The 27,722-nt window shown below is 39.9% G+C and overlaps 1 protein-coding gene across 1 annotated transcript; it reads left to right on the forward strand.

Moving 5' to 3' along the window:
- Positions 1-11,380: 11,380 nt before the first annotated feature.
- LOC125227095 (activating molecule in BECN1-regulated autophagy protein 1A-like) lies at positions 11,381-23,784 on the forward strand. Its single transcript, XM_048131289.1, has 14 exons — positions 11,381-11,519; positions 11,957-12,000; positions 12,222-12,417; positions 12,688-12,746; positions 13,938-14,124; positions 15,261-15,433; positions 16,489-16,789; positions 17,965-18,058; positions 18,232-18,346; positions 18,453-21,282; positions 21,367-21,535; positions 22,007-22,135; positions 22,217-22,408; positions 23,004-23,784. The coding sequence occupies exons 3-14, from the start codon at positions 12,226-12,228 to the stop codon at positions 23,156-23,158; spliced, it is 4,596 nt and encodes a 1,531-aa protein (XP_047987246.1). The 5' UTR covers positions 11,381-11,519; positions 11,957-12,000; positions 12,222-12,225; the 3' UTR covers positions 23,159-23,784.
- Positions 23,785-27,722: the final 3,938 nt, after the last annotated feature.

Raw genomic sequence — 27,722 nt, forward strand, 5'->3', positions numbered from 1 at the left:
CTGATCGAACTCTGTCCGCGATAGGTAACAATGCATAACAATTTCTGTCATCGTTCAACATGTATTCTTTTTTTTGCAGGTTATCTGAAACCAAAGGATTTCTAAACACTAATAATCAAAGATCGTTATCAGCGTGCTGTATTGGTGGCAGAGTATGGTTGGCAAAAAACAAATACACAAGTATTTAAAACATTATATACTTAACAAATTATGAAATATACACATATTTATAATTATTTATCTAAATTACATTGAATAAATAACTAAAATTTGTTCAACAGATTTGGCTTCGTGCACTACTTTTGACTTGAACTGGGTACTTGAATAACAATTCTAGATAGTTTTATCTAGAGTGCATTTGATTATTTGGATTAAAATAATATGTCTACACTTCGCGTAATGTATTTTTATGACATAATTAATGTCATTTACGTACCTATTTTTTTTTTAAATATATAGTTCATCAGAAAAGGCTTTGTACCGTAGAGGTGTAATCCTAAGAAGGTAAGTATTTATTTTGTAGTTAAGAACAAAGTGAATATTTAAATGTAAGTATTTGTTTTTTTTGCCAACCGTACCGTTTGCCACGAAAAGTGCACCTTGATAACGATCTCTACTAATAATACCATCATCACTATCTTCAGGCACGTAAAAATGATCGATGAAGCTCTGAAGTTTTGTGTAGACGGAAGGTAATTTTTGCAAGACAAAATATCCCATTGGGTTGATGTAATATGTAACCGAAAGGACTCTCTAAATTATGTGAAATGGTAAGATCATAGTCTATAAAGGGTATATATAGCAGGATAATTCCTGGTGTACATTTTCTTGGTTTCCTTGTGCTATAGATCTCTGCTATATAGTGTTAGACCTGTGGGATATCCCCCACAGAATATAAATTGGTTCATATTAAAAAAAATATGGTGTTTGTACCAAGAGCCGAACTTGTCACACAGGGTGATTGAAAATTTGTTAATTTTTTTTTTCTTGAATTTAAATGGTTAGGAGAGTCATATTTTTTTTCATATAGTTTTTAATGCCATTAATGTTTGTACAAAATTTGAAAATCGTCACTTTCATAGTTTAGGAACCCTGTATATCACTTTTAGTTAAATTCGCACCTTAATAACATTCAAGTTAGTGTCAAGCGATTGACGGCACATGTCAAAACAAATAACATTAGGAATAGGTAAAGGAAAGGCTGTGTGTTGTAATTACACGTGTTCAGTAATCTTTATTTTTTTAATAACTCGATAACCGTAAGAGTTAAGACGCTAGTTTCTTAGAGAAATTAATTGTATTTGATCTAAAGAACCTTCCCTTAAAGTTAACGGATTTCAATAAAAACAGGGTGTATAATACGCCCTGTTTTAATTGAATTCCTGCTTTGTTCAAATAAAATTTCTCTAAGAAACTATCCTCTTAACTCTTACGGTATCGAATTATTAAAAAAAAAATTAATTACTGAACACGTGTGTGGCATCCCTTACCACTTCCTAATGTTATTTGTTTTGACATGTGCCGTCAAACACTTGGCAATGACTTTAATGTTACGATTAAGGAGGACCTTAACACTAATTAATCCATTTATTATGTATGGAAACGAAAAAACTTTTTTTTTTTTTCGAATTTAACAAAAAGCCATATACAGGGTGGTTCCTGATGATGACCTAACTGTGTGTCGAATTTAACGGAAAACAAAAAAAAACACGTTGCGGCACTTGCGGCCTTCGAAGAGTAACAGATTATTGCTGGTGACTGGCGGGCCGTCTATGTCAGTCTCGATTATTTTAGCGTTGCATTTTGCTAATAAATTATGATTTGAAGCCCTTTATTTTGGGTCGGTTTATGCGGTTGCGAAATTAAAATAATTGATGTCATCACAAGTACGTGACAACAGTTTAGCCATGGATAAACGGTATGAGTACCAGAAATGTACTCCTAGATTTTATCATATAGTTATTTTCGACAATAAATCGTTTGCTAAATATAAACCAACCGCAGTAGAGGAACACCTTAACCACAGTATAATAATAGTTATTTGTTGTATACTAATTGAAAATACAGTATAATAATTGAAAAACGAGCAAGTGAAAGGATTCTATAGTTGAACCGCGAGCGAAGCGAGTGGTTCGAGAATAGAATCCTGAACTTGCGAGTTTTTTAACACACGAGAAGTAAAATACATTTGCACCCGAGTGTAACACAAAACTTTTCCCCTCACTATAGCGAGGAAACTACAACGCAAAAAATGCATTTATCACTGCTTCCAGTAGTTCCACAGGTGGTAAATCATCTTTTTTACTAGATTCACCTACTTTTATCAACTTTAAAGCAGTTAATTTGACTTTATTCAAGGTCAAATTACTTTACCCACTAGTGGATAAAATGCGTTTTTACCCGCTGGCATTAAAGGACAAAACACGTGTTTCCGAGCTAGTGAGGGGAAAAGAGTATTATCGTACAGTGTAGCCACTCCCGCTCCCCGCTGAAAGCGCCGCCCACCCCCTCTCGGTTACCTCACAGTTACCGCATGTCAAAAACGCGAACAGTCAACCTGTCATATCTCACTCATACAAGCATGGTACGCGTTCACCTACACGAGCTTAGAATGTGTGCCAGGAACGCGCCTCTTTCATATATTTGATCGCCAGTTTCCGAGATGTGCCTTAAGTAACGAAAAACAGAAGTATCTAGTACCTCGTGAAATAAGGTTTACCGTTTAGCATTTGGTTCGTTAGCGCCAGACGGCGAGACCTGGATGTGGCCGGGCATTCCCATAGACATAACGAACTTAGGGTGAGTTGAGTTCACTGCCGAACCAAAGGCAATACGGCAGAACCCGTCAGCGGAAAATACCGCTTACGAACGCGTTTTTAACCGAACCATTGTCAACTTCATTTTCAAACTTTATTGCGGTAGATAGATAGAATATTCTTTATTGGTACTACATCTCAGGAAGGTACTGCGGAGACAAAACAATTTATAAATAGAGCCTGCGCGGATCCAGGGGGCCCCCCTGGAGCCGAGGTTGACCATACAAATAGACCACGTGACCCCCCCCTGGAGCCTGGGCCTTTACCACGTGACCCCTCCCCCCCGGGGCACGAAGCTGGATCCGCGCTTTTATAGAGGCAGACAACTGGCAGTCTTATCGCTAATGAGCGACCTCTTTTAGACAACATTTTTGGGTAGTGGAAAAAACATACCTAATCAAAAAATAGTAAGTAAAAAGTCTAATATCTTAATGCAGACCAAGGATGATTTACGCAACTATGGGAACAAATCAAATTATTTTAACAAATATTCTGATTTGTGTTTTTTATGTAGTCACACTACTATATATAAATTAAAAATCGAAATAAGATGTCATATATTAAAGAAAAAATGACGAGCACCACCAGTGGTGAAGGCCGGATTCGAACCGGCGTCTTTTAGCAATCCGGGCCAAACGCCATCACCCCTAGGCCACCTCGCCACAGCGGAAGCTGTCGAAATTTCTCTTCTATATGTCATCTTTGTAAGACTAGGCGTCTTTGACCAACTCTAAGGGCAAGCAGTAGGTGCTTGCACCTCCTATACGAAACCTTTACAGGTTTACGATATAGCTAGAGAGACTGGTGCTGCCATCTATACGCAACTATGGGAACAAATCAAATTATTTTAACAAATATTCTGATTTGTGTTTTTTATGTAGTCACACTACTATATATAAATTAAAAATCGAAATAAGATGTCACTGCCACTGGTGGTGCTCGTCATTTTTTCTTTAATATATGACATCTTATTTCGATTTTCAAGGATGATTTATATAGGATTGACAATCTTCATATTCAGAATCATACCTCAATTTTTTAGCGCCACTATCAAAATGTGTATTGACGTGATATCATGATAGGGTAGACCGAGACGAATCGGATCACTGGGTAAATCGGATCAAGTTAAGCATTTCTTGAAAATTCAAATGATAATGGCTTGTCACGGGCAGCTAATGAACGTCCCGCGTTGGGTTTGACCTTTCTGCAGGCCGCGGCAGAGGCCGCCACTAGCGGCCGCCATTAGTTAAGTTTCAGGGATGCTTCGCGTCAAACCACTGGTTTCGGTGTGCTGCAATGTGATTTTACCGGTGATATAAAAACGTGGTTACAAATTTGTGATAAAATCCAAGTTGGCTAAAGTCTAATGTTTATTATTAAATGTTGTTAACAATGTGTTTTGTATTCGTTATTGGTGTGATTGATACTGTACTTTAAAGAATATTTACGCTAGGTAAACATATTGAAAGCATATGATTTGAGGCTATTCGGATCACTTCTTTGGGGGCGAAGTGGATCACTACTTTGGATCCGTTTTATTATGTTTCTTCTAATTATTATTATTATTTGCACATTTCAGATGGTTCGTACGTACAAAAGAAATACGCATCAGGAAGAATGGAGTGTAGAAAATATGTCAGAAGCAGCTGACAAGGTGCTGAGTAAAGAGCTGATGATACGTCGGGCGGCCGAAATCTATAATGTGCCATTTACTTCCTTGCAAAGAAGAGTTTCACTTTCCCGTAGTGTTTGTTAGCTTTGTACATTGAATATTATTTTACATTTATAACGAATTGCTTTTGTTGAAACGTTGCTATAGAAGAGAAGTCGAAATCTTACAAAAATACAACTTTAGCCATGGTAATAGTAATTAATCTTAATAATATGATATTGTTTGTTCCAAATTTTATTCTAAATAGCATGTGTTATTGAATGAAAACAATTATTTTATCAAGCATTTTATTTTGATCCCTTTCGCCTCGAAAAATGGGGCGAATCGGATATTTTTAATGCTTTTGTAATTTAATTGTTAAAATTTAATTAAAGGTCTGATATTTGTTTTGACTACTTGATTCAATAAATCGATAACCTTTGTATCTAAAAAACATTAATAAACGACATATCGCTTTGAAATGTCGTTTTTATTTGACATTAACCCAAAATTGATCCGATTCGCCTCGGTCTACCCTATTAAAATAAAGAAATATTTCATTTGTTCTTATAAAAAACAAAAACACGCAAAAATATTTGGGAAAACTATGATTTTGGTCACTTTCAGGCTGCGAAACAGTGCCATCTAGTTTTATCCCTAAAAGGCCCATACATTACAGGAGTACCTACACTTAAAAAAAACGCTATATCGACTTAATACGTGAGTAACCCGCTTAAAATATTTTTAAATATGTATGAGTCTCACGGGAGTTTTATAGTTAAAAGTACCTACACTTATTAACCCCCGACAAAACGACGGGGTGTTATAAGTTTGACGTGTCTGTCTGTCTCTCTGTTTGTCTGTCTGTGGTATCGTAGCTCCTGAACGGATGAACCGATTTATATTTAGTTATTTTTTGTTTGAAAGCTGAGTTAGTCGGGAGTGTTCTTAGCCATGTTTCATGAAAATGTCGGGGGTGTCCACTATGTAGGGGGTTTTTTCAAAATGTTACTTTTGTGGTTAGGTTATTTGTATGGGCTTTGTATTTGTAAGTCCCGGTAAGTATATATCGTCCTTGATGCAGACAGATTTAGTCAGAATAACTGTTAGGCGCTATTGGCTGAATTGCTTATCTTAGACATAGAAAGCCACCCCCGAAAAATGGCAGCTGATAATTCCAGCATTGACGTTGACTAATAAATCCTAATTGCTAGATTCAGGCGTCTGGCGCACTTTTATTTTTATTCGAATTGTCTGAAGCAATCGGAATAACTTAAACCAAAAGCTCAAATCGTTCTACAACCACATTTATCCAAAGATCCTATCTACGAATAAGAATCGTATTGAGATAATTGTCTTTTCCCCTCACTAGCTCGGAAACACGTGTCTTGTCCTTTAATACCAGCGGGTAAAAACGCATTTTATCCACTAGTGGGTAAAGTAATTTGACCTTGAATAAAGTCAAATTAACTGCTTTAAAATTGATAAAAGTAGGTGAATCTAGTAATAAAGATGATTTACCACCTGTGGAACTACTGGAAGCAGTGATAAACGCATTTTTTGCGTTGTAGTTTCCTCGCTATAGTGAGGGGAAAAGTTTTGTGTTACACTCGGGTGCAAATGTATTTTACTTCTTGTGTGTTAAAAAACTCGCAAGTTCAGGATTCTATTCTCGAACCACTCGCTTCGCTCGTGGTTCAACTATAGAATCCTTTCACTTGCTCGTTTTTCAATTCCACACTCGGCGTTAAAATACAACTTTGCCCCCTTGTATAACAAATAACTATTTTAACACACTTACCACAAAAAATAAGCGAAGCTAGTTTCATAATATGGTCATTCAAGTGGTTTTTACTTTGATTTATTATGTCGTGTCCGGTTATTATTACAAAGGGGTCTTTTAAACAAGCATTTTCTAGAATTTCGCAGTTTTACTCAAGGTAGAGCTAAAGCACATTTAACTAGCACCATTAGCACGGGTAAAAATTCGATTAAAAACTTTATCCCAGAATGGGTCTCTCTATAACGTTTGCCTTTTCACTGCACATCGGCCATATACATTTAAATTTAAACCCTGTTAACCAATCCTTAAACTTTGCAGACGACTCCATGATGACTGAGTAGTTACCTATATCAATTGTACGGAATTAACAGGAAAGGGGATAACCGTTCCTCGACACAAATAATTGAACTACGAACCAATGGCACAGAAGTAAAAAAAAAATGTTTATTTCCAAGAAAACACAATCATGTATACAATTAAACTGACCTCCACACTAGGCAGATGCCTGTCCCGCGGGGGAGATAGTATACACGAAGTATACACTAAATACAGTTTTAAAATGTTTTATAATGTAACAACAATAAACCTGGGTATCTGTATCTACTGTGGTTTTAAATGCGGTTATAAACTATTAGAGGCTTTTGAGACTGGCTTTTATAACCTTGGTACCTACGGACTAAACGCGACATCCATATGTCGCCCTTATCCCAACAGCAAGTTGATAAAATGATGACAAATAGCTAGATAGACATATCTGTAAATCTGTACTGTGTATATGAACCCTGCTGTAGACTAAAAATCTAATTTACACTTACACCAACATATTACACTGTCTGTCTGTCTTAACACTGCGACAGATGTCATACAAACCCCTCTAGAGCCAGTAGTGGAGTTGTAGTAAGTCAGGCATGTTTAGGGTGTTTACATGGACACAGAATATATAATAGTACAAGTACAGAAGGCCCACTGCTTTGATGTTCACGAAATGCCGCCTTTTTAAATACCTACAAAATTCTTACAAAGAAACAAGCCGCACGTGCGCGGCGTCCGGCGATAGGGTTGCCTATGGATTAAAACGAATTAACACTCACATAAAATGTTATACTATTATATTCAAGTCTTGGGTACTTTCTAGGTAACTGTATTTATATATTTTTGTTCAAGTTCCAACATTACAAACCTTATTGAACTTTTCCGTGGGACTTAGTCAGTAGCAGATATGTGTAAGAATGTCCTATGGTATTTATTTTATTAATGATGTCTATTTAACTAAGTATTTTTAGCAATTCGACACGCGGACATCGTATATGAACCTTAAAAAAACTCGCGACGTAAAGTAACAATAGAAAGTGCGAACGTGCATTCCGTGAGAACGCGCGCCACCCCTGAGTAGGCCGCGAACTCGCGGCCGCCAGGATGTACTTGTAGCGCGGCGATAGAATCGCAGAGGGAGCCGCCCCTGACATGGATTTCTGTGCTGAGTGATGTAATAATATTGTTACCACAAACATGCCTGGCTTACAACTTCACTACTGGCTCTAGAAGGGTTTGTATGACATGTCCATGAGTAAAATGTTGGTGTAAGTGTAAATTAGATTTTTTATGTTGTGTGCGTTATTTTTTAGAGCTGTGGGCCGCCGTCTTACCCAGCGAATTCGTTCCTGGCTCCGTACCCGAATGCCATTTCTACGACGCGAAACGAAAACGAAACGCCGCGAAAGTTAGTCTGGCTATGGCAATACGCAAGAGCGATAGAGATAGATATCTACGAGCGTTTCGTTTCGTGAGCGTTTCGTGAGCGTTTGTGCATTCGGCTACGCACGCTGCTCGGTCTATTTGGAGTATTTGGACCCAGCTATTTAATACCTATGGTCAGGGCCGGATTAAGGGTAGAGCGAGTGGAGCGGCCGCTCTAGGCGCCGAATGATAAGGGGGCGCCAAAATCGTCATTGCGTGGGCGCACAAATAAATAGCCCAGAATGGCGAGAGGAGCCGGAAATCAATTTTATTCAGCTATTGAAAGTCTAGATTTGTGATTCATATTATCTGAAAAGTAGCACCATGTACAACATTCAATAGGGGGGAGCTGTTGCTATTAGGGCGCAGTGAAAGATGTTCCTAGACGAACCACATTGTTGCGAGGCCGAACGACAAAGTCAAAGTTACGGCGCTATTCAAACGCTCAGTGTTTATCCACAGTCCAAAGCGGAGTTCCTCCAAAAACCATTAAGGCGCAAAACGTCTCAGAGGCGCAATTTTGTACGAGTCAAAGGAGCGTAAGCGTGATGATGAACGAACTTCTAAGCATTGCAGTTTACGAGATATTCACACTTTGGAGTAATAATTTATCATAATGAGTGTGAAATCGGAAGTAAAAGTGATCCAAACACAGTGCTCTGGGGCTGAAATTATCAACATCCACTATAGTAGCCTGTGTTGTGTTTCTTTCTTTCAGATCAACTTAGTTATGTACATGTTGAAGACTTTGACCCCTGTTGACTTTACTTTAATAGAAAAAAATTTCGCGCTCGCTACGCTCGCGTTTACTATATTTCTATATAGTGCCAGTACATGTGATATATTTTAGTTAAATACTTAGTCAAATGGTTGTGACTTGTGAGGTGTCAGACGGACACAGCGAATCTATAAGGATGGCCTTTTGGCTTCGGACCCCAAAAAATTTAAACAAGGGGGCGCCAAAAGTATATCTCGCTCGACCCTGATCAAGTGCGCGGACCGGCGCTGCCTATGGTATACTATATAAAGTGGTCAAGCCCACTGTACTCAAAGCAATAGGGGTGAAACAATATCTAACCCGCTATGCTGAATACCCGGTTGGAAAAAGACTATTCGTTTTTACGTACGTAGTAGTATCGCGCGCCTTATATGCTAGCCGTATACAAATACATAGATAGACTGCAAGCCAGGGACGGATTTCCATGACCAATGGTGAAATCAGTTAAGTGATAGGGCAATGGGTAATTAATCTTTATTGACATCTGGCCCCGTAGCCGAATGGCATTTCTCCGACGCCAAACGAAAGCAATACGCCGCTGGCTCTGTCGCGCCAATACGCAAGCGCGATAGAGATAGATATCTACTAGCGCTTCGTTTCGTGAGCGTTTCGTGAGCGATTGTGCCATTCGGCTAGCCACCCAGATGGCGCGGCGGTTCGTTGGTGAATTGGTGAAGGGTTCGGGCAGCACGAAGACGTAAAAAAATTAGCCAAGGCCTCCCGGTTGAACCTTTATTACTAGTATTATGTTACTGTTAATTGTTTAAAAAATGTCACGCGCTGGTAAGGCCGTCAGCTTCGAGCGTAGTATACTAGTGTGATTATAGCCTACCACGTCGCTGCGTCCTTGCGAACTGCGAGCAGTGCGAGCTGATACCGCTGGTCGCGCAAAATGTAGAAAATTCGTACCATAGGTATCTCATTTTGATATTGCTAATGGCATGATGCTGCATCCACATACATAGGCTAGGTACTACATTTTGGTGATGGTGTCTCTTATATTTCTTGGCATTTCTTATTATTTCTTCCTCTTTCCCATTGGATAGCGAGAGATGGCATCACGGCACACGAATAATCACCAAATTCCTAAAAGTTTGAACGTACCTTGAGACTTGCTTTGCATGTAGTGTTCTATCAGGCGCTTCCATAATCCCACGCGCAATTTTAGCGAACATATTGCAGTAGGTCATTTTATACCTACATCTACAGGTAAGGTCGACGAAGTGCTAATTTCCGCTTTTTTGTACGGGTTTATTGCGTCTATTTGAGTTTCTATGGTGTCTAAGGAATAACGAGCAGACAATACGGCAGATAGTAAGGAATTATCGTAGCAAATGGACACCGTATACACCAGGCAAGCAAGCATGGTCGCGTGATAAACGATAAAACACCAGGCCGTCCCTATCGCACTTATTTATAGTGTGAAGAGGACGGCCTGCCTGACGTTATATCATTTATCGCGCGACCATGCTAATACCGGTGCAGGTTGGTTACAAATGCGTTATTGGCTTTCAAGAATACTCCTTAAAACGCTACGTTACGTTTCAAGAGCCCTTGTCACAAAAGATTCCAAAAGATCCCTTTAAAAACGATGCGAATCTATGACGTCGTTCCAACCAAAGAGTGCATGGAGTAGTGACAAGAGCCTAGTACACTAACCTTCTTTTTCATTGTAATCCTTCAAATCCTTGGTTAGTTGTTACCTTTGCAACTGTTGAACTCAATGAATCCCGTGTCCGGAATCTGCCTTGCCGCAGCACCGACTTTCTTATTACATATTATTAAAACACTACAACGTCTAAAACTCAACTAATATCACAAATCAATTGATGCAGTTTTCGTTCACAAAATTTTAAACAAACGGAACAGACCGATTCACGATCACGATCACTTTTGCCATCTGTCAAATGAATGTTGCCATTGCCATCCTTGTAACAGACGGGCGAATCAGTCGGTAAGGTTTGATTAACTTATCATTTTCTCGCTCCTTCTGCCTTATCGGCTATACTTATGTTACGACGGGACTTCTACATGATCAAACATGCCTCGTAACAGTTGGACCGAAGTTATCCCAGTACGCAAGTTGGGCCGTCCCATCCCTTCTTGCAACAAATCGCCAAAGAGCATTGAATCACTACCAAAGAGCATTAAATCCAAAGAGCATTGAATCACTACGTTTCAAATCGCATTTCGGCATTCTTTCAATCGATTTTGCTTTTTGTTGCAAGGGCGAAAAGTCTACCAAAGAAATAGAAAATCTTAATCTCGCTGTCTGCCTGAGGCAATGAGAAAATCTGTGGTCCCTTCAAGGGACTCCCTTGGGGTCCAAATATTAAATACCGGCGCCGATTTTGCGTCATGTTCATGCAATATTCATGGTACAAATTTAAGTATCTTTCAGATTAGCCAACATGAGTGTACATTTGCTAAAAATGTGGAATAGTATAAATCTAATAAAAATGTTAAAAATATTGATACAGTATTATTGTACTAACTGTACAATTTTAAAATGTAATAACATAAAGTTGGATTTGTTCGTCAAGTCTACGTTTTGTTACTCACCAAAGGTTCTCGAACTCTGCATTTTGACAGTTCGCAGCTGTGTGCATTTGGATTGTTGCTGTTATGGATTTTTAAGTCGTAGAATTTGTGGTTATTTATGTAAACTTTCTGATAACCAATGAAAAACAACTGATTTCAACCAGCTACATGTTTGATTTTGTTGCAACGTTGTAATCCCACATCATGATTCAAGTAAGAATGATTGTATCTTTTCTATTATTCCGTAGTATGAGTAGGTTGTATAACTAGAAATGCAGCCGCTATTACCAGATCGATGTTCGTTCTAATCATGTCATCTAATCTTTTGAAGAATATAGTTGTTATTCCATGTTTTTATGATAAGAAATAACCTGTTGACATAAGAATTCCAATATGGCTCACCCGGTTGTTAGAAGTACATAATGGGAACTCTAGGCAATTAAGATAAACATTCACGTAACCGTGCTAAACATCTAATGTAAGGAAATACTATCAACTCAAGTTATTACTAATTATATGAGGATTTTATTTCACAAATACCTTGAAATACATTTGCTATAGCATATTTGAAATTCATCTTTGTTTTACTTGTTTATTTCTATTATCTTACATATACATAAGTTTGTAAAAATATATTTTTTCTTTTACAGATAGCCTTTTCACCTCTGAATATCATAAAATCATTATAAACCAGGTAACTAAAATCTACCTATGCCTTTGGTCTTTTATAGTCAGTATGCTTCTAAAAGTATATAGGTAATTTATTGGAGTAAGTCCAACTCACCTTAGCTAAAACAAATAAGTATTTATTTTAAACACCTCAGAATAGCATTTTGACTGCAACAAATGAATGAGAGTTATCTTTCTCTAGCAAAGACAAAGGAGAACATTTAAGTTACAGGTTTTATTTTACAGAAGTATGGATCCAATAGACAATGAATGGCTTGGAATCAAGACTGAGCCTATTGATGATGCTCCCCAAGTCGGTAATGCTGTCCGTAGCTGGCAGTGGCGGGAGCACGGCCTGGATCCTCCACACAGTCCGGCCAACAAAACTGTGCTTGAAAATATTGCCGAGGATATCTTAGTGCAGAAACCACTTACTATAAGAGTATGTTAACATTTTTTTTAAATAATTCGTATAAAAATTTAATGATACAATTTACAATTCATTTATAAATAGTGTCATTAATCCCTCCCCAGGGATCTAAACATAAACTTACCAAAACAACCTTGAAGTATTGAATAAACAATTTGCATATTAGTTCTTTTGGTCTGGGATTTAAGTAGACCTGTTTTTTCATATGATATTTGTATGAAATTATTTTAAGGACATTACTCAGCCAGCATATTAAATATAGAGGAAAATATTTGTTTACAGTCCTGCGATTTGCCAGGGTACCCCAGGTCTACATTTCTGATGGTTTTCAGTCCTGATGGGTAAGGATGTTCATTTTTTTAAGTTTTGAGTTATTTGATCCTGTTCCGAGTTAAATTCTTCATTCGTCATCCTCCTTGCGTTATCCCCGCATTTGCCACGGCTCATGGGAGCCTGGGGTCCGCTTTGACAGTTAAATTCTTCATTATGTTACATTATCTTATAAACATTAAATTGCATGTTTATACATAGATATATACTTTACTATAAAAACACACCTTACTACATGTTTATTAAATCAGAGGTCAAAGATTGCTTAAAAGAGATTGCACTTATTTGCAATCTCATATTATTATCTTGAATTATTTTATGTGCAATTGAGGCAATGTGTATTCAACATGTGAAGACAAAACTCATATCAAGATCAAGATGTTGCAAACAAGATCTGATTATAAATATAGAAAGTATACATTAATAGCTTGCATCTTTCATAACTATTATGGCACTGGCATGACTATTTGTACTTAAGTTAGATGTTTTTTGAATCCAAAGGTTTTCCCTATTATTATCATGTTTCGTCACCAGATGGACCAAGTTTAGAACTGGACTGGAAGTCACAGGCAATATGCTGAGATGACAAACCATTATTATTTACTAATGTACACTTTATTTGCGGTATCAGTACCATTTTTGGTACAGACAGCATCAAATCTATTGTGATATTTGTGATAGTGAAAGCATCAAATCGTTCCACATCTTTGTTACCATTATAATAATAAGGAGACATTCTGGTAAATATTGTGCTTTGGTTGTCGCATTAAATTTGGTACTGAATGTACGTGGGTGAATCAAGTTTTTCTTGTTTGTTATTGCCATGGTTTCGGTCTCCTGAGTCACACTAGTTTTATGCAAAAATATGCTACTTAAACTATGAAAACATGCATTTTTCTGGTGTTTTCAAGTCCTTTCCTTAATTTCCACCAACAAACATGGACTACATGCATGCTTGATGCTTGCATAATTTCAGTAGCACAACTTTGCATAAAACCAGCGTGACTCAGGGGACCGTAACCATGGCAATAACAGACAAGAAGAAGTTGATTCACCCATGTGCTTGTAAATAAATATTTTTTGTTTTTGTCTTTAATCAAAATATTTTTATCTCATTGTAAGTTTTACATTTATCAATAGTGTTATATTCTAGGCCTTATAATACAAAGTTATTAATTTGAGTATTTAACTTCTTTTTTCAGCACAAAAGTAGCGTCAACTCATGGTAACCACAATGTGTACGTGTCAGAGCTGGCGAGTGGCAAACATGTGAGGATATTAAAGGGGCATCCTCGGACGCCATGGTGCATTGCTTTCCATCCGTCCCATCCGCAGCTCATTGGCTCGGGCTGTCTCGGAGGACAAGTCAGGGTTTGGGACATATCCAGTGTAAGTTTTAAATGATTGTTGCTAATCTTTTATTTTAATCAGTACTTTTTATAGCGAAGAACATTAGAGGGTTTTTATTTCAAAAATACATATACTAATCGTAATGGTGTTGTAATTTAGTTGAGTCATATTATTACAATAAATATATATTGTGTAATTTAATTGTAATGTCCTCCTATATTGTCTATTTTCCTGAACTAATTTAGAACTAATATAAATGTCCATGTTTTTTCCATTACATAAGAGAATAAGACTAAGTACAAATTAGTTTACCATCTCAAAATATAAGTAAGTAAAGTACCTATGAACAAAAATAAAAAGTTACAATATCACAAAAACATAGGTAATTTATATAAATGTAAACATGATATGCCCTTAACAATTAAGCATATTTTTGTATGTTTTTCTACATACTAACAAGTCTATATTAAAAACACACACACACAAAACCAAGAACATTATTCTATGTTTTGCGCATCATAAAGTGATCTAGTCGGATCCTTATAAGTATTCTTAAGGCCTGATTTAGACGGCGTGCGAACTCGCATGCGATTTTAGTTACATTGCGGTCTGTTGAGGTTACATACACTTGCACAGCCATAAAATACGCAATGTAATAAAACTCATATACGAGCTCTCGTACCGTCTAAATGGGCCCTAAGGAATGTAACGCCTGCCTGTCGCGCGCAGCGTATCTTCACGATGACTCATCTTGAACCTATTCGTAATGCACGAAGGTTGAAAATGGGGTTATATGGGCTTTTGCGGTCAAAGTTTTTTTTTAGTATAAGTAGACGTTTGGTCACGATCACACCTGATGGCAAGTGATGATGCGGTCTACGGTGGAGCACGCTTACCTATGAGATACCTATGAATTGTGCGCCAGTCATATGACATACAAAATATACATGTATATGTATATCGTCACTACTTTAAAAAAAAATCTCTTTTCATTGACAAACGAAGATACAAGTTTTTTTCAAAGTAGTGACGATATTTATTGTTGCTAAGGAAACAGATTCCGGCTCATTTCGCAACCGTCTAATAAGACAAGTCTTCATGTAATTTCGTGTCAGCAAGCTCGATGAAAACAAAAAAAATCAAAAGGTTAAAATGCCATTATTGCCATTTACCAGGGTGGCAGTGAAGTATGGAACGTGCGGAACGAGACAGTGATAGCTTCCATCGCCTTCCATCCACGAGAGCAACTGCTGGTGATTGCAACATATAACGAGTTGTACTTCTGGGATTGGAGCCAGCCGGCGCCTTTCACTAGGGTATCCACTAACAATGTTAATGAAAAAGTTAGGTAAGTGAAATTCTAAATATTTCATGACATTTCATAACACTTTATGTCAGGAACTAATTCTGTTTTAAACCGCCATACCATAATCCCGAGAGCACATCGGAGGCGCAAGAAATTCGTCGAGGATAATATTTTACTAACCCTTCATTCGGTAGGGGCACACGTGCCATTATACTTAAAACAAAAACGCATCGCTACTATAAGAATTACAGTTTAAAATCGAATGTGTAGAACAAACGTCTATAGTATTTTATGTAACAGGCGTTTAAAGGAGGGCAAAAAAGACGAGTGGCGTGGGTAACAATTTGAGGCGAAGCCGAAAATTGTTATTAAGACGCCACGAGTATTTTTTGACTCAGTTGAACACCGTTGCATACAATACTTTTTCTACGACCATGCACTTAGTTTTTAATAGTTTTCTTGAATAACTTTCGTGAAATTCACACTATTCCCTGTATTTTGACGCAAAGGTTTGTCAGCTCAGCTGCCCAAAGCCTTCCCGCGCACGCGCGCAGTATCGTTATAACAATGCGTTGCCATGGTTACAAAGCCAAACAATGCGTTTTCAGTTTTTTCGATACTGCGCGCATGGAATAGAATTTTATGTAGGGTTTTAAAGATCTATGCAAGACCCTGTAAATGACAAATAACAGTTCGGGAGTAGAAAAAATGGTTAAAGGGCTAATAGGTACATAGAATCTATCAGCATAAGTATAGGATATGGTTATGTGCAGCCTTAAAAAAAGACTAAAAATTTAAATTGTAACGTCGTAGTGTGTGTAATAATGTCGTAATGTATTCGTCATGTTTGAAAGGGACAACACAACATGAGTCGCTACTTTTAAATTTCTACTCTTTGCCAGGTTGTAGATAGTAGCACTAGTAGCTTATTAGATTAAAAGACACTGGTTCCTGCGACTTGACACCTACATTCAATTGCTAGGTAAGCCAAACTATTTTGTAGCTCGACCATGAGGTAAGAGTATTCATCTACACTAAACGTATAATGACACGTCGTATTATGAATTTAATTCATTAAACTAAACCACTCTTTTTAGATATGTAGCATTCGACGCCCTAGGCTACAAGCTGATAACCGGCATATCTCTCTGGACCACCGGGCCCTCCAGCAACGTCACAACAACTTTACTACAACACGGTCCCCCAACCATCATGCTGAACCGGAGGGACGACCCGAGCGAAGGCCCGAGTCGACCCGAGAACCCCGGCACGGCCCAGGACATGATCGTGAACTCGTATCAGAACCTGGTGCAGCGGTATGACAGCCTGGTGAGGAACTACCAGAGGTTGTTTATGGTGCGCCATAGACTGACTAGTACGCCGCCGCCGCCGAATACGGTGAGTTTTTCCTAATTTAATTTCAATGTAAGTTTGAGGATATATCGTCACTACTTTGAAAAAACTTGTATCTTCTTCTGTCAATGAAAAGAGAAATGTAATAAGTATGTATGGAATGCATATAGACTTACTACGTTTTAACTTTGAGGAGCAGTGTGAGATACGAGATTTTTTTCAAAGTATCATATCGTCACTATGATTAATAATTAATATAGGCTCAGTGGTATTTGCTTGTAACCCGTTGTGAGATCACCTATTGGATGAGTGATAGTAAGAAATTATTGATTGATAAGTTAGTAAGCAATTATTTCTGTATCATCTGTGGAAACCTATAAATGAAACCATTTGTGGCATCAACATTTTTTTAAGAGACTCCTCTGCTGAATGTATCATTTAATTAAGTAGCTATAATAAAGTGAAAACTTGCTTGAAAAACACTGATTTAAACTTTCACGATTTTTACGCATACTTAATATTGTAAACGGTACTTAGACATACAGGTTTGTGTTGAGACCATGGGGACAACGCCAGCCTTGAAATGTCGGAGATTAGCTCTTTCGCAAACAAGAACCCGCCTGGTAGGAAGTAGGCACTCATATATTTTGGTCAGATGCCGCCGGACTACCCGCTGGGCGGGTTGTCGCCATACAAGCGGGCGGTTATAGATAACGTCCGGTTCCTCAGGTAGTGTGCCATTTTTTGTCTGGTAGTTAATGTGTTAAAAATTTAGTTAAGTCCCGTTTAGAATATTAAGTATGCTTTAAAAACACACTGAGAGAAAAAACAACCAGTTTTCATGATCGTTCAACAAGTTTTTTGGTTAAAATAGCGCCTACGTGCTCTTTGGTCCAAACAACAAGTTAGATTTTGTTTAGGTACATTCTACAAGTTACTCGTCATTTGAATGCACAATATATTTGAATCAACAAGTCGATTTTATAAAAGCAGCATGACATATATTGTTTTAAACATACGTTTGGCTGATTCAATCAAATACCTTTTAATAAGTTTGACCTTGTTCGAACAAATTCGACTTTGTATCATCAATATTGTGATTTATTCCGTTCACTAAAATACTTTTGTTTCAAACGGACAAATCCGCAACAAGTCAAACTTGTTAAATTCACAATGCTAAATTCTCTCAGTGCACTTGACAAATCCCATTTGCCCGTCAGACGGACCGGGGCACCGACCCCATGGAGACGGATCTCGCGCCCCCGCCGTGCTTGCGCCACGCGCGCCCCTCCACTTCCACTGCCAATGATGACGGTAAACTACCCTTCTTGTTACGTCATCATAATTAAATAACGTCACTACGGACATGATTTCGCAGCTGTGAGACCCCGAGAAAGAATATTCAAATAATATTGTGAGCAATACAATGACCGCTTCAGTTTGCTGTCCAAATATAATTCAATACATACATTTGTTTGTTACTTCAGCACAACCTTCTCCTAGTACATCGCGGCGGCAAGACGCGGCCGAAAGAAGCGACGGGGAGGGCAGCAGCAGTCGCCTCTTGAACCTCGACGTACTATCTATTGATGGAAACCCGAGGTAACTCTTACACCCATATTAGGTATATCAACAAATTTTTAAGCGCGATTATTGTATGCGGTATACTTTGGTACAGGTTTCTATACAATATTTATTTTGATTCCAGAAGTCAAAATCCAGAGACACCGCAACAGGAACATTCCATTTTTGGGTCGCGATCGTCAGCATTCCAACCCCTCTCCGAAAGCACCGGCAGGTCTTTCCGAACGATAGACCAGAACGAACGCACACGCTTACTGCCCAACCCCTTCTCTTCGGCGGGCGGCCTATCCCGGTCTAACAGAGTGAATTTTTCGGAACTGTCGTCTTCGAACGCGAATTCGTCCCGCACGAGCTTGTTCACGGCGACGTCGTTCGCGAATATAGCGGCGCAGCGGCGGCGCCAGCACCTCGCGCACATGGCCAGCGCGCTGCAGAGCGAGAGCGCCTCCACCTCCTCCGACGCGTCCTCCACGCCCTCGTGGCCGCGCTTCCGCCTGCGCCCCGACACGCCGCCCGCGCCGCCCGCCGCCAGGCCCGCCATGACCAACTCCTCCACCCAGATGAGCCCCACCAACGCCCCCGTCGACGCGCAGGCGATCAACGAAAGTCTAGATTTAATACGCGACATACTGAGGGATTCGGGAACGAGATTATTAAACTTGATAACGAACATGTCGCTGTCGACGCTGGCCAGCGTGGAGCGCGGCGGCGCGCGGCGCAGGAGCGCGTCGGGCGCGCGCTCCGACGACAGCGAGGGCGGCGGCCGCCCGCGCGTGCGCCCCCGCGTGCGCCTCTTCAGCTCCAGCCTGCGCCGCGACCTGCTCTCCTCCAGCTCCGACTCGGACAGCGACGAGTCCCTGGACATCAACATCTTCCGGGCGCGGCGCACGCCGCTCCAGGTCGCGTCCGGCCTGCTCCGGCGCACGCAGTCCAGCTCGCCGGCCGCCGAGCTCGCCGGGCCCGCGGACGGCGACCCCGCTCCGTCCGCCGCCGACGCGGAACGGGAGCGAGGCCCGCAACCGGAGAGTAGACCGTCCACCGACGCCCCCGACCTCGGCGCCGATCGACCGTCTACCAGTAGAGATAACTTCTGGACGCGAGGCGGCGTCGTCCCGCCCGACGAGGCCTACAGAAGAGTCAGGTGGGGGGTTCACGCCTTACAAAAACACGCTCTGCTGTTGACCAATAAGTGGTTGCGCGGCAACAGAACGACCATGCGCGAGCTTCGCGCTATGTGGGAAAATTTACGCAGGAGAATATTAACGCTGCATAGGGAAACCGGGCGACAAGACTTGCCCAGCTATTATACTAGATCTCTGTTAGAGAGATGTATGTTTTTATCCGAATTGCATAGCACGAGACCCGCCAGGCATAACGCACGAAACGACGAAAGCGGGAGGAGCCAGTCGGAGAGACGGGACGCTCCAGGAAATTCTGAAACCGCGAGCGGTTCCAATGTGACGGGGAGTGATCTTAACACTTCGACAGAAACTAATACAGACAACCGCGAGCCTCGCCCGCGGCGCTCCCCGCAGGCGAGGTCTTCCCCGAGCGTGCGCGCCTCGCCCTCCACGCGGCGCCGGCTGCAGTCCAGCTACAGGTGGCGGCCCGAAGACGAGATTCGTCGGCGGTCTCGAAATCACGCCGCAAACCGCTTATCTCACAGGCACCCCCACAGCAGATCTCGAAGAGATTTCGCACGCGTCATTGAAATAAGCGCCACGAGACACGAAATCAGAATGCGAGCCATGCAAGTTCTCTCCGTAATGTTCAATATGATGATGATGTGTTTGGAGGAGAGAGGTCTGAGTCAACTTATTATAACTATGTTACGTACTCTAAAAACAGCTTTAGGTTTGACTTGCCTAATGCTGATGACGAATAGAAATGCCGCGAGATCCGGCAGTAATTCTGGCAGTTCGAGCACCCGGGTAGATTCGTCGAATGTAGTCCGCATTCAAAACGCCGAGCACTCGGGCCCCGTGGATGTAGATGTCGACGGCCCTGATGAAGTCATGTCTCTCAACAACCCGACTCTCCTTGGCGATCCGGAGCCGGGAGCTGTCCCTATCCAAAAAATAAATAATGATGGTCGCGCCGCTGATAGAGAAAGACCGCGAACTTCGCAGTGCGTAGGAACAGGAACAAGTACCACGCAAGAGGACTCGCCTCCCTCTCATTCTAGGACGCAGAAGTGGAGCAATCGGCTCGCGGTTCAAATATCAGCTGCAAATAGGAATAACTCGGCGACAGCAAGAAACAGAAGAGAACTATATTTAGAGAGCAGAAGACTTAAAGCGCTGCACAGGACCAATCCAGGTGCACATCCCATAGTTAAGAAAAGAGTTCCTCCAATATCTCATCACCGGATCCCGGCTATGCGCTTCGTGCCCAATAAAGAATCCGGTATCAATACTTCAAAAAATGTTCCTAACACACTCGACGAGCCGGTCGCGGGGCCTTCGAACGCTTCTCCCTCGGGTGACAACTCCAGACAAGAATCGCCTCGCGCGTTAGACGAGTTCGAGCAGAGGGTCCATTTAATTCGCCTAGCTCACATGCAAGCGGTGAGATTGCGGTCGGCGGCGAGGAATCGCTACCGACGCTTACAAACCATTCGATTGTATACGCCGTCCTCGGTGCGGGAGATGTTCGCTTTGCAATCTAACAATCCGGAAAATCAGCAGCCAGGGAATAGGTCTCCGAGCGGACCGGAGTTCGGTCGAGGGCGGCCGTTCGCAGTGAACAGGCCCCACTTTCTGGGGCCGCGGCCCGAGCAGGACCGAGAGGAGCCTAGCCAAGTGGCCGGGGTGGTGGAGGTGCTGCCGATGCCCGGCGTGAACAACGTGGCGGCGCTGCTTCAGGCCAACGATCACAACGCCAACGACGCGACTAGCCCGCGGCACAGGCTGCCGCGCATTCAAGAGTACCTGCAACCAATTATACTGGCACAGGTAAAATTATTGATTAATATTGACATGTCAGCACACACACATGTCACAGTCGCTTTACCTGTTACGTTTGTGGTTTTGTTTTAGAACGCCATGGCGGTGGATGAGGAGCAGGGCGGCGGCGGCGGCGCGCGGCGCATCAGCGGCATGGCGGGGCTGCTCGACTCCGGTATACTGTCCGACGCGCTCCCGGCCCCCGCGCACCGCGTGCAAGCCTGGGACTTCACCACCGGCGACACGCCCGACATCGCCGACAGTAAGTAATCTTATAGAACGCCACGATGGAAGACGAGATGTACAAGAGCAGTGGCGCGCGATTCAGCAGCACGGCGGGGCTCATAGACCATAACATCTTGTCTGACGCGCTCACGCGTACCGTGTGCAGGCCTGGTCGACAGCGAAAGGCTGTGATAGATCAGATATGACCCTGGCCAAACATACCTACTTTTGCATGTGGAAGTAATATCTACGAGTAATTACTTAATATTCGTTTTGTTGTTAACTTACAGATATAAGAAAATAATAGAAGAAAATCTAACTTAAAATAAGTATTTATAAATAAACTAACTATTAAACCCCGCTCCTTATCGTTTCTGGTGCAAAAGTACCCATAATACTTATGGCGTTACCCCGTTATGGATAACTTTTGCACCAAAAACTATTCGGCGGGGAACCCTCTCTTTATGTCATAATCTTACACAATTTTAACCGCTAATGTATTATTCAGGTACAAAGAACGTGGTGGTCCAAAGATGTCGCATACACAACGACGCAAGTATTGACATATCAAAAGACGGGCGACTGCTTGTGGCGTTACTGCCAGTGCCGCGGTTAAGGAACACTAACCATTGGCTGGGTAAGTAAGCAAACAATGTTGCGTAACATATTTCTTTAACTTTCACATTGAAATAACTGCTTATGCATTTTTATTTTGCAGGTGTGTACTCGTTGGAGTGGTCGCGACTAGGCCAATGCCTGCACACAGCGGTGTTAGAGCAGAGCGCGGTCTCAGTGGCCTTATCTCCCACGGCGCGACACCTGGCCGTCGGGCTAGGGTCACGGCGCTTCACCACGCTGCCGAACGCGCGTAATAGCGTGTTTGCGTTGCTCTTCCGACTGGACCCGCACGGTGAGTGAGTTACTGCCCACTGCGCGTTACTTAGCTACTTGGGGCACGGTTACTGACCAACAGGGTTCTGAAAATATTACGTTAACTTTTAATACAACTGTTTAACTTAAATAATGTTTTATTGAAGTGAAACTTCAAATGCGACTTCCAACTGACAGCGCGTAACATTCTGTCAGTGTCATTGCGCGAAATGCCGCTCACTCATTCCATTCATTCACTTATTCACTCAGTCAGTGACAGAACAGAATGCCTAGAATGATAGATAGATAGAATAGTTGGAATGTGCGACATCTGGTTCGAGCGTCATCTTAGCGGTCTCACGTCGTGAATAGGTAATTAATTTGTTTTACTCATTAACTAGGGGCCCGTGTGTGCGTATGTTTTATATTTAGATCGAGTGCAAAATTATTTGAGCAAATAGCAATGTAAAATATTTATAACAGTAAAAAGATGGACGTAACTAAACGCAAAAACGGCAAAATGTTTTTGAGGTTATGTTATGAAGTTTCACTTCTTCCGCGCGAAGGGACTCCACGCACTGTTTTTTATTACAAAACTGGATAAATTAATTATAATCCTAATTATTCGATTTCAGAGAGTTCGAGCCGCACTGGTCTGTCTCCCATCAAGGAGTTGGAACAGAACTGGGAGCAAGGCTTCACGAGCCTCAACTGCCTGCGCTGGGCGCCGCAGCCCGGCCAAGGGCTCGTGTACGCCAACAACACCGGACAACTCATCATCATGAGCTAGGTCTACTGAATTACCAGTGTCTTCGTGAGTCTACTGCCGCCAATGGGCCCCACATTTTGGCTACAGCTTATGCCAACTTTGCATCCATGTACGCTTTCCACGATTGCGTGTAAAGGAAGTATCTACGCTTGGCTACCACTGACATTTGCAGATGCACAGTTCTGAGTGCTAGCCAGAGGAAAAACTAGACCTGACTTTAATCAGGTGGCAATAACAGTTGTTAGACAAGCTCTCAAGCTACTCAAGACTGGCATAACGAATAGAAAAGCACCGAGTACGATGAGAGATTTATTATGACGAACTCTGAACTTATACAGTGATATATGCGTCTGTGACTAAATTATTTGACCATAGATTCAAAGTTTACGCTACCAGAAAGAAACAGAAAATGTACGCGAAATTAAACTTCATGACCCTTTACGACGACGTCAGTTGTATTACGCTTAGATTAAGTAAAATAAGCGTTTTTTAACAATATCATAAATATAAATAAGACTTGTTTATTTCGAACCTATTAGAAAATTTGTTGTCTAAATTAATTATATTATTTATGTAATATTATTTCGAGCTTGTGTTTTAAATTAGTTGTATAATTTTGATCTCGTGAATTATATTGGATACAAATTTGGCCCTATTTTATTCATAGATGTATCATCAAGTTTGGGTGATCCGAAACCATTCTTGTTTTACGATTTTACGGATACTAATAACTTATTATTTTTACTTAGATACGTGATTCTTATTATTTGGTTATTTTAATGAAAAGTTGTATATATTTTATTATTCATTATCTTCTAAATTAGAGAGGTGCAACGTGGAGAATATTTCCTAGTAAAGTTCAGGAGATTGTTAACTTAAAAATCTACTAATACGAAATAGAAGACTAAATTAAATAAGTACGAGTTTATTTAAGATTCAATGCATGACACTAAGTACCTACCAATCTGGGACTGGGGTCGGAACATGGTCACAGGTACTTAGTATAGGTATTATACTAATTTATATGCGACCTAAAATTTGTTTTTTTTTTATTAAGAGATGTGTCCGCATAAAAAAAGAATATAATATTGATCAGAATACATCAAGCGGTATGACGTTGAAACCAATTAAAGGTTGAAACAACATCCATAAACATGATTTGATTACCGAACAGAATGTCCAGTATACATAGCTTCTTGCCTACTGGCTGGCAACAGACAGTCTTAAAATTCATAATCTGAAAAATCATAGAAAAAAGATCGAGTGCACGGATTTCCATACAATTTCGCAACTGTCCACACACAGACTCATTTCTTAAGATTATGAATTTTTTCAGATGGATCTGACAGACTACGAATAATCTGAATTTTTATCTGATTCAAATCTGATTTCATAAGATTATGAAATTTAAAGAGTGTCTGTTGTCGGGAATCTGCAAGTAACAATGACATCTAAATGAATGGAATTATAATGTATGCACACAAGGGCCAGTTACGTTTTGTATTTTAGTAAGACTGAAAGATTTTTAACAATGTGTCATATCGGGATGGTGACGAATATGTAGGTTTGTATAGTGTGCAACAATATGCATCATACTATGAACCCCTACAATATGGATATCGCGTGGGGTGTCTGGTATTATATATTTAGTTCTTCCATAATATTTAATAATCAAAATGAAACTGATATTTAGATTAATTTGAAATAAAACATGAATTTACTGCTTTCTAACACTATAAAAATATTAAAAATATCAAATTTAAGTTGCTTGAAATGCATTTCTGTGATTAGATTTTTTAAATATATTTTTTTTGTTCCTTTTAACCCTTCACACCTATTGGTCAGCAAGGAATGTTTAACCTAACCACAAAATTAAAATTTTGAAAAAACCCCCGACCGAGCGCGATATAGTGGACCGATTTTTTGAAACATGGCTAAGAACACTCCCGACTAACTCAGCTTTCAAAAAAAAAACTAAATCGACATCGGTTCATCCATTCGGGAGCTACGATGCCACAGACAGACACACACACACACAGACAGACAGACAGACACGTCAAACACACCCGTCGTTTTTGCGTCGGGGGTTAAAAATAAAAATTTAGCAAGAGATCGGAGATTTAGTTGTTAATCGGTCAAATAACATGAGATTATAGAGTTTAAATATAAGAAATATATATATTCCCTTAGTTTTATGTTGGTGTAATTATTTGTAGCTATCCTGTCAGCAAGAGGGTTGAGATACATACCTAGGGAGTATAATTGCAAAGTTCTGCCGCCACGGTGCAGCAATACTAAACCATAATAATATCTATGTGGTACATTTCAAAACAAGTGCGAAAAATACTAAATTTCCAACGTATGTCCATAAATCAAAGCATTAAAAATTGTTTAGAGGTAACGTCGTTCGAAAAAATAGTTGACTGTAGTCCGTAAAACGCAACTAAAAATTATACTGCTTAAATTAATTTTAAATTTCTTTTTCTGATCACAACTAAATAGATTGAGTTATCTTATTTGTTATACTATACTTTTTCTATAACTTATTTGGAATGTAAATATTTTTTATTTGCGATTTGCCTGCGCTCTATTATACTCTAAATTATAGTCCAAATGTACATATTACTATTGTTAATAACAGTTCCAGTGTCAGTACCGAAATCCGAGACAATGTGTTAATTGAATAATTTGTATGGTTGTCCTGGTAGGCAAGTATGGTCGCGCAATAAATGATAAAACATCTGGCCGTCCCTATCGCACTTACAAATAGTCGCACTTACGATAGGGGCGACCTGATGTTTTATCATTCATCGCGCGACCATGCTTGCCTGCCTGGATAGTCCCAAAAGCTCTAGTTTTATAGAAACAAGCACTTTGTATAAAGTTAAACATTAGGATTTCATGTTTCTATGGGAAGGAAAAGCGAAAGGGAAGTAGCCGCTGATTATTACATACAGGTTGATTCACGAAAGCAATGAATGGAATGAACGAAATTTGTATCGGTTACCAACAGAGCCACCTTTGTATTTGTTGATATGATACACATCGTCACTACTTTTAAAAAAACTTGTATCTTCGTCTGTCAATGAAAAGAAAATTGTAGTAAGTATGTATGGAATGAATATAGACTTACTGCGTTTTAACTTTGAGAAGCAGCGTGAGATACGAGATTTTTTAATAGTGACGACATGTCATTGTTACATTCCATTATTTCTAGCGTTTGTGGATCGACCTGTTTTTTGAACATTTTCACCATCTACCATTAGTCTAAAACGTACTTTCTTTCGTTTTAACAAGGTTGACTATTACGTGTTATTTAAAATAATGGCGGAGAAAAGTAAACAGGGTGGCGATACTGATAGTGGAATTGGATATAATGATTTTATAGAATTCTTCTAATCTACATAATAATTAAGTTTATGGGATGTATATATATCTCAGTCACAGTTTTGACTACACACTATAGTATAGTATAGGGTTTTCTATACCCTATGATATATCAAACGAATCCAAAATCTGCAATAAATAAATATTTAACTAAGTTAAATTACTGAAAACTTTTGGGCGCTTGCTAAGTCTGTGATATGATTCATATTGGGAAATAACCACCCAGATACAAAAACCACTTCATTTATAGAATAACCTCCTTGTCTTCAAAATTCCAAATTAAACCGATGTGCTTGTAAATATATTTTAGTATGATAGATAACTATCACACATGCTGCACAGCGGGGTTACATATGCTCGTGTCTAATAAAATAACTATAACTTGAAATGCTGTTTTTTTTGTCGACCTGGATTTTGGTTCTTCGCAAAGGGGTTGTCAAAGAAACGGTAGGTACCTACTCCTGCTCACCGCATAACCCTGAATGACAGTACAAATACTACGGACACCTTTGCAATGAATCGTTCGACATAACTAGTCGCAGATAGAATGTAGAATCATATACTGGGGCATTTTCAGAATTTGGGACACCCAATTAGCGTAAGTCGTTAACAAAAATTAACTCACTGTCAGTTTTGTGACGACAATAGCATAAAATCTGTCTAAAAATTTACTTTTTTCACGTTCTGAATGTAGATTATCGCTTAATGTTTATGTAATTAACACAAAAACAATATTTTTATAGAAATTTCATGCTTAATTATCGTCACAAACCTGACAGTGAGTTAATTATTGTTAACAACTTACGCTAATTGGGGGGTCCCAAATTCTGAAAATGCTCACTGTCAGTCGCGAATTTATCAATGAATTCGTTCATAATTTCTCCATGCACTTTTGCAGCTGATAGTACCTATACTAAAGTGGCAGTGGTGCTTAAAAATAACCGGACATTGAACTCTTTAGAGAAGGTATATTCGTATGGTCCTTACAAGAGTGCAGTAAATACGTTTCCATCTAAAAATCCATCTTTATTGCGCGCAGGTGAAGCATAAAGACCGAAGGGTCAAGGGCGTGAAGACGCGTGAACACCACATATTTTAGTTAAGAATACCCTTCTATAATTCTCCGATGTATTTAATGGAAACTATAATAGGCGGCGATTTGAGGGGTAAAGGATATAAATAATGAGAATAATCAATA

The sequence above is a fragment of the Leguminivora glycinivorella genome, chromosome 6 (assembly GCF_023078275.1).
Source record: "Leguminivora glycinivorella isolate SPB_JAAS2020 chromosome 6, LegGlyc_1.1, whole genome shotgun sequence".
Lineage (NCBI taxonomy): Eukaryota > Metazoa > Arthropoda > Insecta > Lepidoptera > Tortricidae > Leguminivora > Leguminivora glycinivorella.

Excerpts from the sequence above, each read along its gene's own strand:
- LOC125227095 (XM_048131289.1), top strand. The coding sequence starts at position 12,226 with ATGGATCCAATAGACAATGAATGGCTTGGAATCAAGACTGAGCCTATT. Across the intron at positions 15,434-16,488 it reads AATGTTAATGAAAAAGTTAG|ATATGTAGCATTCGACGCCC; the intron begins GTAAGTGAAATT and ends CACTCTTTTTAG. Across the intron at positions 16,790-17,964 it reads CGCCGCCGCCGCCGAATACG|ACGGACCGGGGCACCGACCC; the intron begins GTGAGTTTTTCC and ends TTTGCCCGTCAG.